At 42.6% G+C, this 13,068-nt stretch overlaps 2 protein-coding genes across 3 annotated transcripts; one reads left to right on the forward strand and one right to left on the reverse strand.

Moving 5' to 3' along the window:
• Window positions 1–1,224: 1,224 nt before the first annotated feature.
• LOC102701418 (probable amino acid permease 7) lies at window positions 1,225–6,657 on the forward strand. The gene is made up of 7 exons (XM_006647749.3): window positions 1,225–1,423; window positions 2,336–2,572; window positions 3,240–3,333; window positions 4,464–4,681; window positions 5,485–5,618; window positions 5,737–5,958; window positions 6,069–6,657. The coding sequence occupies exons 1-7, from the start codon at window positions 1,321–1,323 to the stop codon at window positions 6,465–6,467; spliced, it is 1,407 nt and encodes a 468-aa protein (XP_006647812.2). The 5' UTR covers window positions 1,225–1,320; the 3' UTR covers window positions 6,468–6,657.
• A 1,197-nt stretch (window positions 6,658–7,854) lies between these two features.
• LOC102701696 (ADP-ribosylation factor GTPase-activating protein AGD12-like) lies at window positions 7,855–12,643 on the reverse strand. 2 transcript variants are annotated; one of them, XM_006647750.3, is made up of 9 exons: window positions 12,448–12,643; window positions 10,731–10,823; window positions 10,398–10,482; window positions 10,157–10,232; window positions 9,806–9,969; window positions 9,595–9,724; window positions 9,325–9,441; window positions 9,149–9,244; window positions 7,855–8,369 (listed from the first exon to the last, which is right to left on the reverse strand). In XM_006647750.3, exons 2-9 carry the CDS (start codon window positions 10,780–10,782, stop codon window positions 8,091–8,093), a joined length of 999 nt encoding a protein of 332 aa, XP_006647813.1. In that variant the 5' UTR covers window positions 10,783–10,823; window positions 12,448–12,643; the 3' UTR covers window positions 7,855–8,090. The 2 variants fall into 2 exon arrangements, with proteins under 2 accessions (XP_006647813.1, XP_015688808.1); XM_015833322.2 differs by having other exon boundaries at window positions 10,398–10,485.
• Window positions 12,644–13,068: the final 425 nt, after the last annotated feature.

The following is a 13,068-nucleotide window of genomic DNA, read 5'->3' on the forward strand; positions in this document are numbered from 1 at the left end:
CCAACTACGCACAGATCTGGGCGGCCGCCGGCCACCGGCCAGGCTGAGCAGCGGATCTTGGTGGCCGGGCGACGGAGATCGGCAGTCGGACGACGAAGCTCGGCGACAGAGCGGCAGATCTGGGCCCGACAGGACGACGGACGACCTCGGTGGCGACGGACGTGGTCCAGACGGCGACCGGCGACCTCGGCGACGGATCGAGCGGCAGATCTGGGCCCGGGCGACGGCATGACGTGTCCGGGCGGATCTGGGCGGCCGTGTCGGGGCGGAGCTCGCCGGCGATCGCGTCGGGGCCGGCGGCACGCGGCGGCGGGCGGGTGGCGGTGGTCGGCGACGACAGGTCAGGGGCGCCGGCGGTGGTTGGCGGCGGGCGGGCACCGATGACTTTCTCCCCCTCTCTCTCACTTTTTTTGGCTCCTTCTTCTCTCTCTTCCTTTTGCTGGTCCATTTTTCTCAACTCTAACAGAGCTACTCGTCTCCTCTGCAAGCTCCGAAAGCCTCTGCTAGGGTGCGGTTCACAGGGACGTGGCTGCCTCGCTCAGACGTGGTGGGCTTGAGCCACTCGTCACTTCGGAGCATAGTGCATGCTCTTAGTCGTAACGTCCTCCGGCAAACCCCGCCATGGCAGATTTGCAGGATGAAGCATCGTGCACTGTCACCATCACCGTCACGTAACAGCCGGAACCATGTTTATCTCCCAAAATTTAAGTTTGCTGTTCTGTTTTGTTTGTTTTTGTAATAAGCAGTAAGAGTTGTGCTAGTGGTTGCTGTGTGTTGGGGTAGCAGTTGCGCGCCCATGTTTATCTCCCAAATATTTACAATTTTGAAGTGTAAGCTGGTAATCCCAGCAACAATTTCTATGCTTTCAGTAAAAGCAGGGCTCATCCTGAGCCTTTTTGTCTAAAAAAAACGTAACAGCCGGAACCAGATCGTCTATAAGCTGCAGCTGCAGGCAAGCCTTTTCCTTCTTCTTCCTCCTTTTTCTCCCTTTTCAGTAAGCACGCACCACGAAGGTAGCTACGGACAATTTGGCGACACAGTCGCGTCCGATCTTGACGCGGAGAATTCTTGACGGTGACAGGCACAGCTGCCGGCCCCCACCAGCAGAGCGATCGATCCCACTGAAGTCGCGCGTACCTTTCGTCGTAGCACCAACCAATCCAATAACCCTCAAGTTGCGCAGGCAATGCAGGATTAACAAGGCGCGGTTTTGTCACCACGAAAGCTCTCTTTGCATATAAAGCGCAGACCTGCAGCTACAAAGCGCTAGCTTTTGCTTAGCTTAGCAAGAGTGACGAACTGACGATCCAAGCTACTGCCATGGGAGGAGGAGGGGAACGCGACGGCCAAGCGGAGCCGCTTCTCGGGAAGCTCTCGGATTCGGCTTACGGTTCATCGGAGGAGCAGATTGTCAAGAGATCAGGTCAGCCCCCGATCATCGTCAGCTAATTAACCCTTCGCAAGATTGATCTTTTCTTCCTTTTGCATGCTTGCATACATACCTGCGTCAGAATCAGTTCACCCGTCACAAGGTTGACCTTCCAGTTATTTCTGACTCGTGAAGACTGATCAGTATGTGCTTGGTGATCTTCCTGTGTCTAGCTCCTCTTAATTCTCACCACCTACAGTTAAGCTTTTTTTTTTCCCCCAGTTAAGCTTTTTTCCCCAGTTCGATTGATCAAGAACTGTAAAATTAGCCCAAATTACGTGGTCCTATCAAATCCTATTGCGTATTTCTGATGTTTGGACGGCGCTGATATTTTGTTTAGTTGGGACTGTCACACACTGCCGTGACCGCCCGTCCGGGTCCCTATCAGATATAATTACATACTAACCAGTACAATGGACTAGATTTGTTCCAACTTTTACAATCAATAATAAAGCCACCAATAATATCTTCTAGGCTAAAGATCGAAATTTCAATATACCATCTGAGTTGACAATACGGGAGACGGCTCAAATCAAAATGCGACATGAAGAGAATAGTTGAATTTATGAGCTTTGTCTGAGAATTACAGTGCTACGAAAATTCAGACTGCCATCACTTGGACCCTTGTAGACCTCTGTTACGAATAATAACCTGACTACGTTTGCACATAGCACCTGATCGAGTGACTGAATATCATGTGTTTCTGTGGGGGCCTCGAGGCTCGATCGATACAAGACAAATTAAGCGAAAGCCTTTTTTTCGCTAGAAAACATTCAAATTCAGCAGAGACGCGTGGCTGCTGTATGTGCCAAAAAAAATAGCAGGTCGTCACGCGTGAACAAAGGGTCCAGCCAGCCAGCCCAATGCATTGTATATTGATCTGCGTGCGGATGGGTGGTGGTGCAGGGACGGCATGGACGGCGGCGGCGCACATCATAACGGCGGTGGTCGGCTCCGGCGTGCTGTCGCTGGCGTGGAGCGTGGCGCAGCTCGGCTGGGTGGGAGGGCCGGTGGCCATGGCGGTCTTCGCCGGGGTGACCGTCGTCCAGTCCTCCCTGCTCGCCGACTGCTACATCTCCCATGACCCGGAGCGCGGCGTCGTCAGGAACAGGTCCTACGTGGACGCTGTGGGCTTTTACCTAGGTGATCATCGATCCCCATCTTTTCTTTTTTACCCATCTTTATTGCTTGGAACTACTCGGAAACTAGAAGTTGATATCGAAAATGGATTCTAATCCCCCATCGTTTTTACGTATCAGTTATGAAAAAAATTAACGGGATAAATTAATATAAGACATATCATTACGTAAACATGTATGATCAAATTTGAACTCTGTAAATGATAAAAAGCAATTTAAACATATTCAGTTGTCTTACTACAACTTACAAAAGTTAAACTTAATCTTACTTTTTTTATAAATATTTAAATAATATGTAAAAAAATAGGAATATCATATCCCCTTGATAATTTAAAAGAGTTTTCCGTAGTAGTAGGTAGTAATATATAGCAGATTAGCAACACCAAAATATTAAAAATATTGCAATGTCTAGTAAAGATTTTTTAAAGAAATAGAAATAATCGTCAGAAGTTATAATTAATGTTATCTGAGCCGATGCACAAATGAATGCATACGAGTAGATTGAACGAAAAGAAAACGAAAAACAATCGATGATATGCAGTCATCGACCGATCTGTACTTTATCAGTGGTCAAAATATTGGCAAATTGTGGCCTTTTATGTTAATGATTTAAAATTAATGCCAGCACGTAGTACTGATAGACTTGTGGATGCCACGAATGGTCGTTGCAGGTGAGAAGAGCCAGTGGTTCTGCGGATTTCTCCTCAACTTCAACTTGTTTGGGGGTGGCGTGGTGTACACTCTCACAGCAGCCATCAGCATGCGGCAAGTTCATTTTTCATAATTCTTATGGTTTTCGACACTGACGTTGCCTTTTAAATCAATTTTTGACTATTTTTCTATTAAAATATAAACAAAATAATTTTTATTTTATTAAAGTACTTTATGATTAATCTATACATCTCGTTCTAATATTTTTAAAGTAAATATTTTAAAATTATTAATTGTTAAAATTTTAAAAGTCCGAACCTACTTTTGTTCGAAATATGGAACAGGAGGGAGTATCAAGATATGATCTCTCGTTTTCCTACCATTCTATGCTCTGTGTGGCAAACGTCTAGCCATAGTTTCATTCGCTCTAATCTTTTCGCTTCTGTTTATACTTATAAACCAAAATTTAAATTTTTAATATTAAATTTAGAGTTGATTTTTAGATTTTTTAGCAAACTTTATTTCTAGCCTTGGCTTTTAAGTCCCTACAAATATGTTTATAAAATTTCTATTCACAAATTATTTTTCATTTACAGATATACTGTTTGATTTTTTTTAGAGAAAAATACAAACAATCACCCCGTAATGCAGTCGTAACTCGTCAGATGCACGCCAGATGTTAATTAATAAACAAGGCTGGGTAGAGTTTATTTTGTCTAGGAAGTAGTCACTGGATGTTGATGTCGTCGTCGCCCTTTAATAATCGCAATTTATCAGAGGGTAGATCACCGTTCACTGGAAATGCAGTCGTAACCAATGATATTTGCTTAGCTGCTGGTGGGGGAGGCTGCTACTAATTAAGATAGAACACAGATAAATGTCCTTTTATCGTGGACTTGGCGTCTATACAGAATTTCTTGTATGCTTATAGGCAGCGTTGCATACGTTTGTTAATATCAACTTTACCATCCTTAATAAAGTATCAAGAGTTACTGTTTTTTTAATGTAAAATTTAATACCTTCAGATACTATCTAATCTTTATGTATAAAAGTTTTGAACACATACTTTTTCAGAATAGTAATTTTTTTTTACATTTGGACCGTTTCAATTTCAGTCTAATCTCCCCATGGTTCATGGTGTCAAACTGTCAGGATGACCAACCATGATCAATTAGACACTGATCATTGGACGCTATTTTAGTTAATAATTAACTTAAGACATTTTTTCTTTTGTTTTGTTGCAGGGCGATTCAGAAGGCCAACTGCTACCACCGGGAAGGACACGACGCGCCGTGCTCCGCCGGCGGAGACGGCTACTACATGCTCGTGTTCGGGCTCGCGCAGGTCGTCCTCTCCCAGATACCGGGCTTCCACGACATGGCCTGGCTCTCCGTCTCGTCGGCGGCCATGTCCTTCTCCTACTCCCTCATCGGCTTCGGCTTCGGCATCGCCAAAGTCATAGGTAGCAATAACCAGAAACGAAGTTAAAATAAAATATAAATATATCAATGATAAAACTAGAATAAAGTATAGATGGGTGCTACTTACTTTTCTTTTTTATTTTGAATTAAGTTTAAAAACAAGTACGCGAGCTTAAATTAATATGTATGCATATAGTGAAAATATATGAACTCTGCCATTTTTTTAGGTCCAGATGTCTGGCAACCCCTCTTCACCACTTACCTCCTTCCTCGACAATAATAATGCTAGCTGCTCTCACTTTCAATCATTTTACTATCCTTAATAAAATACCGAGATATATTGTATATAATATTTTTTAAATTCCATATACTTTCTGAAGAACTATAAAATCTCAACTCAAATTAAGCCTACTTAGTACATCTCCAAGAAAATGATCATCTCATTTGCTATACTTAAATTTGGTAATTTTACACAAAAAATATTCTTTAAGAGAGTGATTATTTGACTTGTCATACCATTTAAATGGCTAAACTTGAGTTCTCAATAACCAAATTTGGCAACTTATTCCACCACTAGCAAAATTGTTATCCATGGGTCCCACATGAGTAGGACCCCATGTCATTCTTCCCTTACCAGGATTTGAGAGTCTCTTCGAAATACTCGTAGAATTCAAATTGTCAAAACTCAAATAAATAGATAAATTTCGATTTGGAGAGTTAAAATTTAGCCATTGTTTTGGAGATGCTCTTATGAACCAAAACTGCACTATTTGAACGTACAGTAGTAGCTGCACAGCCATGAAGGAAACACTGTAAGCGTGACTATTTCTTAATTTCGTTGCAGCTAATGGAGTGGTCAAGGGGGGAATCGGAGGGATCGCCATGGTGTCCGCGACGCAGAAGGCGTGGCGAGTCTCGCAGGCGATCGGGGACATCGCGTACGCCTACCCCTACGCGTCGGTCCTGCTCGAGATCGAGGTACGTGCCGCCGGTCGTGCGTGCAATGGCGACGAGAGCATGAGGATGAGCATGAGCATGCGTTGAGAAGCAAATGGCGTCAACGACGTTGTCGTCGGGTTGTTTTCTGGTGGTGAAGGACACGCTGAGGCCGCCGGAGAACGAGACGATGAAGACGGCGTCGAGGGCGAGCGTCGCGGTGACCACCTTCTTCTACCTCGGCTGCGGGTGCTTCGGCTACGCGGCGTTCGGCGACGCCACGCCCGGGAACCTCCTCACCGGCTTCGGCTTCTACGAGCCCTACTGGCTCGTCGACTTCGCCAACCTCTGCATCGTCCTCCACCTCCTCGGCGGCTACCAGGCAAAGCACCGATAGTAACATGATCCATTCCACTCCACGGCCGCGCGCGCGCCGGCGAGCCGCGCTCAGCCAGCCATGCGACCTGACGACGCGTGAGCTCACATATGTAGGTGTACTCGCAGCCGGTGTTCGCGGTGGTGGAGCGGCGGATGGGCGGCCCGGCGGCGGGCGTGGTGGAGGTGCCGCTGCCGGTCGGGTCGCCGCCGCGCCGGCGCCGCTGCCGCGTGAACCTGTACCGGCTGTGCTTCCGCACGGCGTACGTGGCGGCGACGACGGCGCTGGCCGTGTGGTTCCCCTACTTCAACCAGGTGGTCGGGCTGCTCGGCGCCTTCGCCTTCTGGCCGCTGTCCATCCACTTCCCCGTCGAGATGTACCTCGTGCAGAAGAAGGTGGCGCCGTGGACGGCGCGGTGGCTCGCTGTCCGCGCCTTCAGCGCCGCCTGCTTTGTCACGAGCGCCTTCGCCTCCGTTGGCTCCGCCGTCGGCGTGTTCGTCTCCAAAACCAGCTAATTAAACCGCATCAGTTCCGCAAAAAGGCAGTGTTCCTTTTCATCGTGAGAATCGAAGCAAAATATGGTCTGTAAATAGCAAAGAACTCAGACGCTTTGTAACATAAAGCGTTTTTCATTGTGACGGTCGAAGAAAAATCGTGTGTAAATAGCAAAGGAATCAGCCTCTGTGTAAAGAGGACATTTGCGTATATAACTCGAGAGTAATTTTACGGTTCTTTATAAAGGTAACAAGAGGTATCAAAATTTTACACTGAAATTTTGGTACCTCTTGGTACCTACGGACTAGTACCTACGTACTAGGAGATATTAAAATTTACAGTAAAATTTTGATACCTCTTGATATCTACTCAAGAACTGTAAAATTACTCATAACTCGATGAAGAAGAAAAAACGAAAAAAAATGGCACTTCAGCTAAAGAGGATTTTAGAAGGTTGCCTCAGAGTAGGGAAAAAAGAGACTAGCAATATGATACCACTATTATCTATATAAAATTTGGTACTCCTTAAAGATAGAAAATATACTAGTGTGTTTTGCGTCACCATATTGATTGTATATATATTTTTTGAAAACGTCCGGTAAAATCAAGGGATATATTAAAAAGTAAATTTATTATGTACAATGTCACCCGCAGATGACTAGACAACAGGTCAGGCGGCCCGAGGTTAGAAGATTAGACTCCGCTTCGTGGGCATGGAGGGCGTTGCCTTTTCCTGATGCTTACGTTGCCGCATCCCGCCGAACCAAGTTCAGAGCATGCCTCCCTTCCCTTTTACATCTGCGTTAGGTTATTGATCATATATATATCCACTTATCGATAAAACGTTGATGAAATGTCACGCTAATAAAAAAATATTCCACCATTATGTCAAAAGGTGTTTCAATGTATTAAAATATTTAAACACAATTGAGTCATGACATGAAACATTTAGATCCACCACCTATGAAACATTAATTTTCAACTGATAAAATATTAATATATTTATAAAAATGAAGAAAAACATGAAATAAAACAAAAAAAACGTGTGCAACATTTCAACGCGGCACTACGAAATATCAATACATATTAGTTGCAAAATATGTATTGTTTTCATCATAATACCACTATGTGGGATTCTATTGTAAATATATGATTATGAAAAATACAACGATTAAATTAGTTGCAATCGGAGAATTGATTTATTAGGATAATAAATCCTTTAAGCTTTGTTATTGGAGTGAAGAGAAGAAGAGATAGTAGCGTGCATGTGCATGTCCAGGAGGATAAAACACTGAAGGGGAAAAGAAAGAAAGGAAAAAAGTAGCATGCATATATACACGGAGAGCAGTAGAAAAGAAAAGGAAACAGCGTGTGTCCGACCATGATCAGTATCGCCATTTTGATGACACAACAGGTTCAAAGCAAATCTCTAAAGAATAAATAAAATTGGTCGTGAGGTGCACCCGACAGATTACACCATGATATTTTACAATGGCACTTTTTACAAATTTCGTTCAGGTGGCCAAAATGTTGAAGACAAAGCTTCAGTACGTACACGGGATTTGAAGCCATTCATCATAAATTACAAATGTGACGCGTCTTTGAGAAAATTTTAGGCAGAGAACCAGTTGAGATCTATTAATCTAGAGTATTGGAACCCATTCCAATTCTAACTCCATTTCACCTGATTCTACATTCTGCAGCTTTAGGTTCACTTCCTGTTTTACCTTGCCCGACACAACATTGACAGTGCTATCTTTCAGCAGACAATTGTCTCTGGTCATGAACCACCTTCCAATTTGCATGTCACCGATGCGTGAGGGATCTCCAAAGGCCATGGCAGCCGTGATCATTGGTTGAAGATCTATCTCCGCTTCCCCCATGATATCATCAGCAGAGAACATATCATGGTCGTATACTTGCTGGAAATAGAGATATTATATATTATTTGCATGCCGCAAGAAAACAGAAGCATGACAATGGATGCTTCATAATAACATAAGTTTACTTTATACTATAAATGCTTCTTCCTCTGCATCACTTTACAGATTATTTTATACAACATGTGAATAAAAAACATTCAGATATGGAGGCCTTATTTTTCTTGTTAATTCCTTTCTACAAATTTCAAGCACCAATGTTGAATTTCCTTGCAACCTGTACTGATTTATATGATTCTAAGTTGGAATGAGATGTATAATATGTAGGAAACTCTAAAGCTCAGTTTATAGTATCACCTTTATTTATTATCCATACCAGCCCGTTAATGCAAATAAGTCTTTCCCTCTGAACTGGTGAGCTATATTTAAACACCATGCATTCAGAACAGTAAGGAACTAAAAATATGGAACGTAAGCTTGATAGGTGTTGATTCTTTAAAGGAACATCAAAGAAGGATTCATAAAGTTCTATATTCCTGCCTGGCACTTTAACTACATTGAAATTAAAATATCTTCATCACCCTTTTTAGTACCATGTTCATCACTAGGAATATGGGAATAATCAATGTAATCAAGCCAACTGTGTATAGCATCATTTTTAGGTTCTAGCATCATGCATGCTATCAAATTTAAGCGGCTTTAGTTAACTACTTTCTTTTCATATTGTAACTAATTTCAGGAAAACAACTGTGAGATGATATCGCTTCACCGTTCCATTAGCAGCTTTTGGAAGTAAGCGAAATAACTTTGATCAAACTTACAAGTTTTAGAGGTCCATAATTTCGAGGAACTGATAGCTTAAGCACTTCATTCCATACTGGATTCAGGTCACTCTTTTTAACCGTGGTTTGAGCAGTCTGCAATTAGGCCAACAATTGAATGTTTAAAGGAACACATTAGCGTAACAATTATTATGTATATCAAAAGAAAAAGGTACCTGCTCCCCAAGTGTTAGAATAACATATGGATCACTCGTTAGCATGTCTCTGACGGCCAACTCAATACCTCTTACCACTGTAATGTTCAGCTCCCCAACAAATTCTCTTGTATCTTCCTGTGACCATTTGCAAGGGTAAGGCTAATTATCTGGGTGACTAAAATCATGCAACAATATGTTCCATTTAAATTGCTAGTTTGAACCCACAAAATAAAATGATTAGACAAATATTCACAGCTGTATCATATATTTTTCAGCATAACAGCTTACAGTGACGTGCTTCGTTGAAGTGCTAGAGAAACCGCTGTTTACACTCTTCACAGAATTGGTCGGTTCAAAAGAACCCTTTGAGGTAATGCGCAAACTTGGCTTCAAAAAGTCTTGTGTCTCATACTTGGCTCTGTGTATCAAAAGATAATATATTAATATTATGATTAGCTCCAATGAAATTACAGATATTTGAATAGAATAATTATCAAACCTTATAAATTTAGTTCTATATTCCATAGTTGAATCTGGCTTGGGTTTTGGGTGATCTTTTGGAAGAAAAGCCTCATAAATGGAATTTGCATATGAGTTACCACCAACCTCAACCATGGAATCTATATCACTATCAGACCAATCATCCAAAGTTACTGACAAAACCTGACAAAAAACAACACGTGAACAAATGAAATCAGTATTGAAGGTTGCAAATATAAATACTGATGGTGTAGTAACTCTAAAAATAAATAAGGGCAGGAAATTTCAAAAATCAAATTGCACAATAGGATTTTTTTTTCTTTTCTAAGAACTACAACAGACAAAAGGAAGTTCCTGTGGTCCAAATAACCTTTGAAACATCTGGTCCAAGTGCTCTATGAACATCTCCACACTTTAAGCAAAGAAATACTCCGATATTAGCAGACCTGGAATGCAAAGTAAACATTGCTCACACTATAGATTTCAGACAGATGACATCGAAAGTCCAAAAACAAAGGTAATTTCTTTTCCATTAGTGTGGAGACATCAAAACATAATAGGTATGTATACAAAAAAAAAATGATGCCCTGATCAGTTTAAAAGTCACTTACGCCCATTTGGGATCAGGTGCACTACAATCAGCACATATCCGGTTGTCACTTTTTAACATTAGATCCTTCAATTTTCTTGTTTTGCCTGCTACATGGAAAAAAACAGATAGCTAAAAAATTGCAGGCGTTAGGGAAAAAGAGAAGAACGTGAACATCATTGGCATCATTTAGGGAACTGAATAAACTAAATTAGGTGCATCATGCTGTAGAGACTATATCATCTTCTATCGTAGTCATGAATGAAGTGAAATTTATGCACAGAAGTACAAGTAAATGCATTCTACTATCCACGAGTAACAACACATGGTATACAATCTAGTAATATATCTGCACCTATAACAGGCTTGGTCGACTTGATGGGTTGATAACGATTAGCTGTGCTCATTTTGGATTTGGAATCTCAGATAGCTCACAATAGCAAATCACCTGCAGGAAACATAAAAGCAAGAGTCAAGGACCAGCTTCTTTACAAATTTGAATGTCAATGTGAATATTTTGGAGGATTTCTAACCTAAATAAAAAAACACATTTTGTATCATAAGAGAACAAATCCACAATACACAAGAACAAATGTTCAGCTGACACGCTTCATCACAAACGAGGTCCAGATGCCATTAGTTAAAACCAAGGTTGCCAAATTTAAGAGGTACAGTTCAACATATGAATAACATGCTGAAAGTGAAAGGCAGCCTGGCTGTCAAAATTACGAAGTATATAAGTAAGCTGATTTTTAGGCCTGGTTTTGTTTCCACTTAGGATTATTGTAATCTAGATTATTTAAGCAGATTACTATAAGTTGGATTATTATAAGTTGAAGTAGGTAATGCATGGTAAGATGGGTAATTAATTTGAAGTACCTAAGGGTAGTGGGTCTTTAGCCACTCAATAATCTGGAAAAAGAAAAGCATCCATGGAGGAGCTTATCAAATTATAGTAATCTAGGCTCCAGATTATAATAAGTTGGCACAATAATCTAATTGTTCGTTTCAGATTATTTCTATAATCCAGATTACAATAACCCTAAGTTGAACCAAACAAGGCCTTAGGCTCATACAGAATTGGAAATCATGGATAGCAAAAAGGAAGTGGTTTTTAGGCTTTTATAGAGTTAAATCATGTATACCAATAAAGAATCGATCGAACCTTTTCTCGCAAATTTACCACTAGAAACATGATTTAATCAAATCTATACATTTATGTAATTCGGAAAGAACCACTCCAGAATAGATGGCTGAAATATTTTGACCAGATTCCGAACCAAATGGCATACAGCACTTCTTGGTGCAAATGTATCCTAATGTTCGTTCTTATCCTATTTCTTCAATGCTACATCGTTATCAGAGCAGCAAAGGCATGCTCAACAAGGGTAAAACAAGAATCACTGCTGCAGTAGATCAGTAGTCTAAACTCGGCCACCCCGACAAGCCAACCCAACGTCCCATACTCCCATGTGGATCCAGATGTTGCATGTTCTCAGTAGCTCACAATCTCAGGCTTAGCATGTAGACATTGGCCTAGATCAGGCAGAAACAGAATGACACGCTTGAATACATTAGGTCAGGGCAATCTCAATAGCTGGTGTCCGTAAATTGTCGGCTTCCAGCATAGCTCCATACAAAGATCAACACTCTAAATGGGCATTGGTGCATTACGACAGGTACCAAGCAACGCAAGATTCCTCCAAGATTCCACACCTCCAAAGCTAAGATCTTCATCAATTATGCCAACCTCCCAATCTACGAGGCAATGGTACCATGATTGCATTCCAGCTCCCAAACGAAACGAAATGGTAGAAGAACAAAGGAATGGAACAAACATGCGCTGGGGTGGACCGAGCCATCAAATCAGACCTCCGGCAAATCAAACCGGATCAAAAATACGCATACCACGCTCATCCAGCTGCACGAAAGCGCGGCGCCACATTTCTTCTCCCCGCGCAGATCAAGCCAAGAGGACGCTAACCGCATGCCGGATTCCAAACCACCAGAAATCACGAACAAGCGACGCGGCGAGGAGGGAATGGACGAGCAAGCGGATGGGAGGGACCAACCGGATGGATCGCGCGGGCCGGCGGGCGGGGGCGGGTACCGCCGGCGGCTTCCGGTGGGGTGGGGTGGTGAGGTCGCCGGCGGCGGTGGATGGAGCGATCGCGCCCCGGGGGTTCGCCTGGTCGCGGACGCGCAAATGGAGCGCGACGACGTGAGGGGGGGGCGGAATTAATATTTTGGGGGATATTCCTCCTGCTCTGCTGTTCAGAATGCCTCCTATTTCTGTAACATCGTGGTCGTGGCCGGTGGCCCATGGCGGATTCAGCTTCACCTGTTTCTTCTCCGGCTTCGTGTCCTTGTTGTCTTGGCAACTCTGAACGTGGCCGTAAAAATGCACGAATTTTGCGAATTCGGCATACCCTAGACACATACATATGCAGCCAGCCACCGACTACCGCTCCCATAGCTGTTTCGTCCGTAATCCGAAAATGGATGATTTTTTAGGTTCGGTACGAGATTTGATTCGGTTCGTATGTCAAGTTATCGGTAACCTTCTTGATATACCAAATCGTTTTCTATCCTTGGAAGCTGAGTAAGATGTGCATTGTTAGATCTATTGGTCAAAAATGATTTGGTACTGCGAGGTACTGGTACCTCGAAGTACTTTTTGTTGGACCGGAGCA

This window comes from Oryza brachyantha, chromosome 2, assembly GCF_000231095.2.
Source record: "Oryza brachyantha chromosome 2, ObraRS2, whole genome shotgun sequence".
Taxonomy (NCBI): domain Eukaryota; kingdom Viridiplantae; phylum Streptophyta; class Magnoliopsida; order Poales; family Poaceae; genus Oryza; species Oryza brachyantha.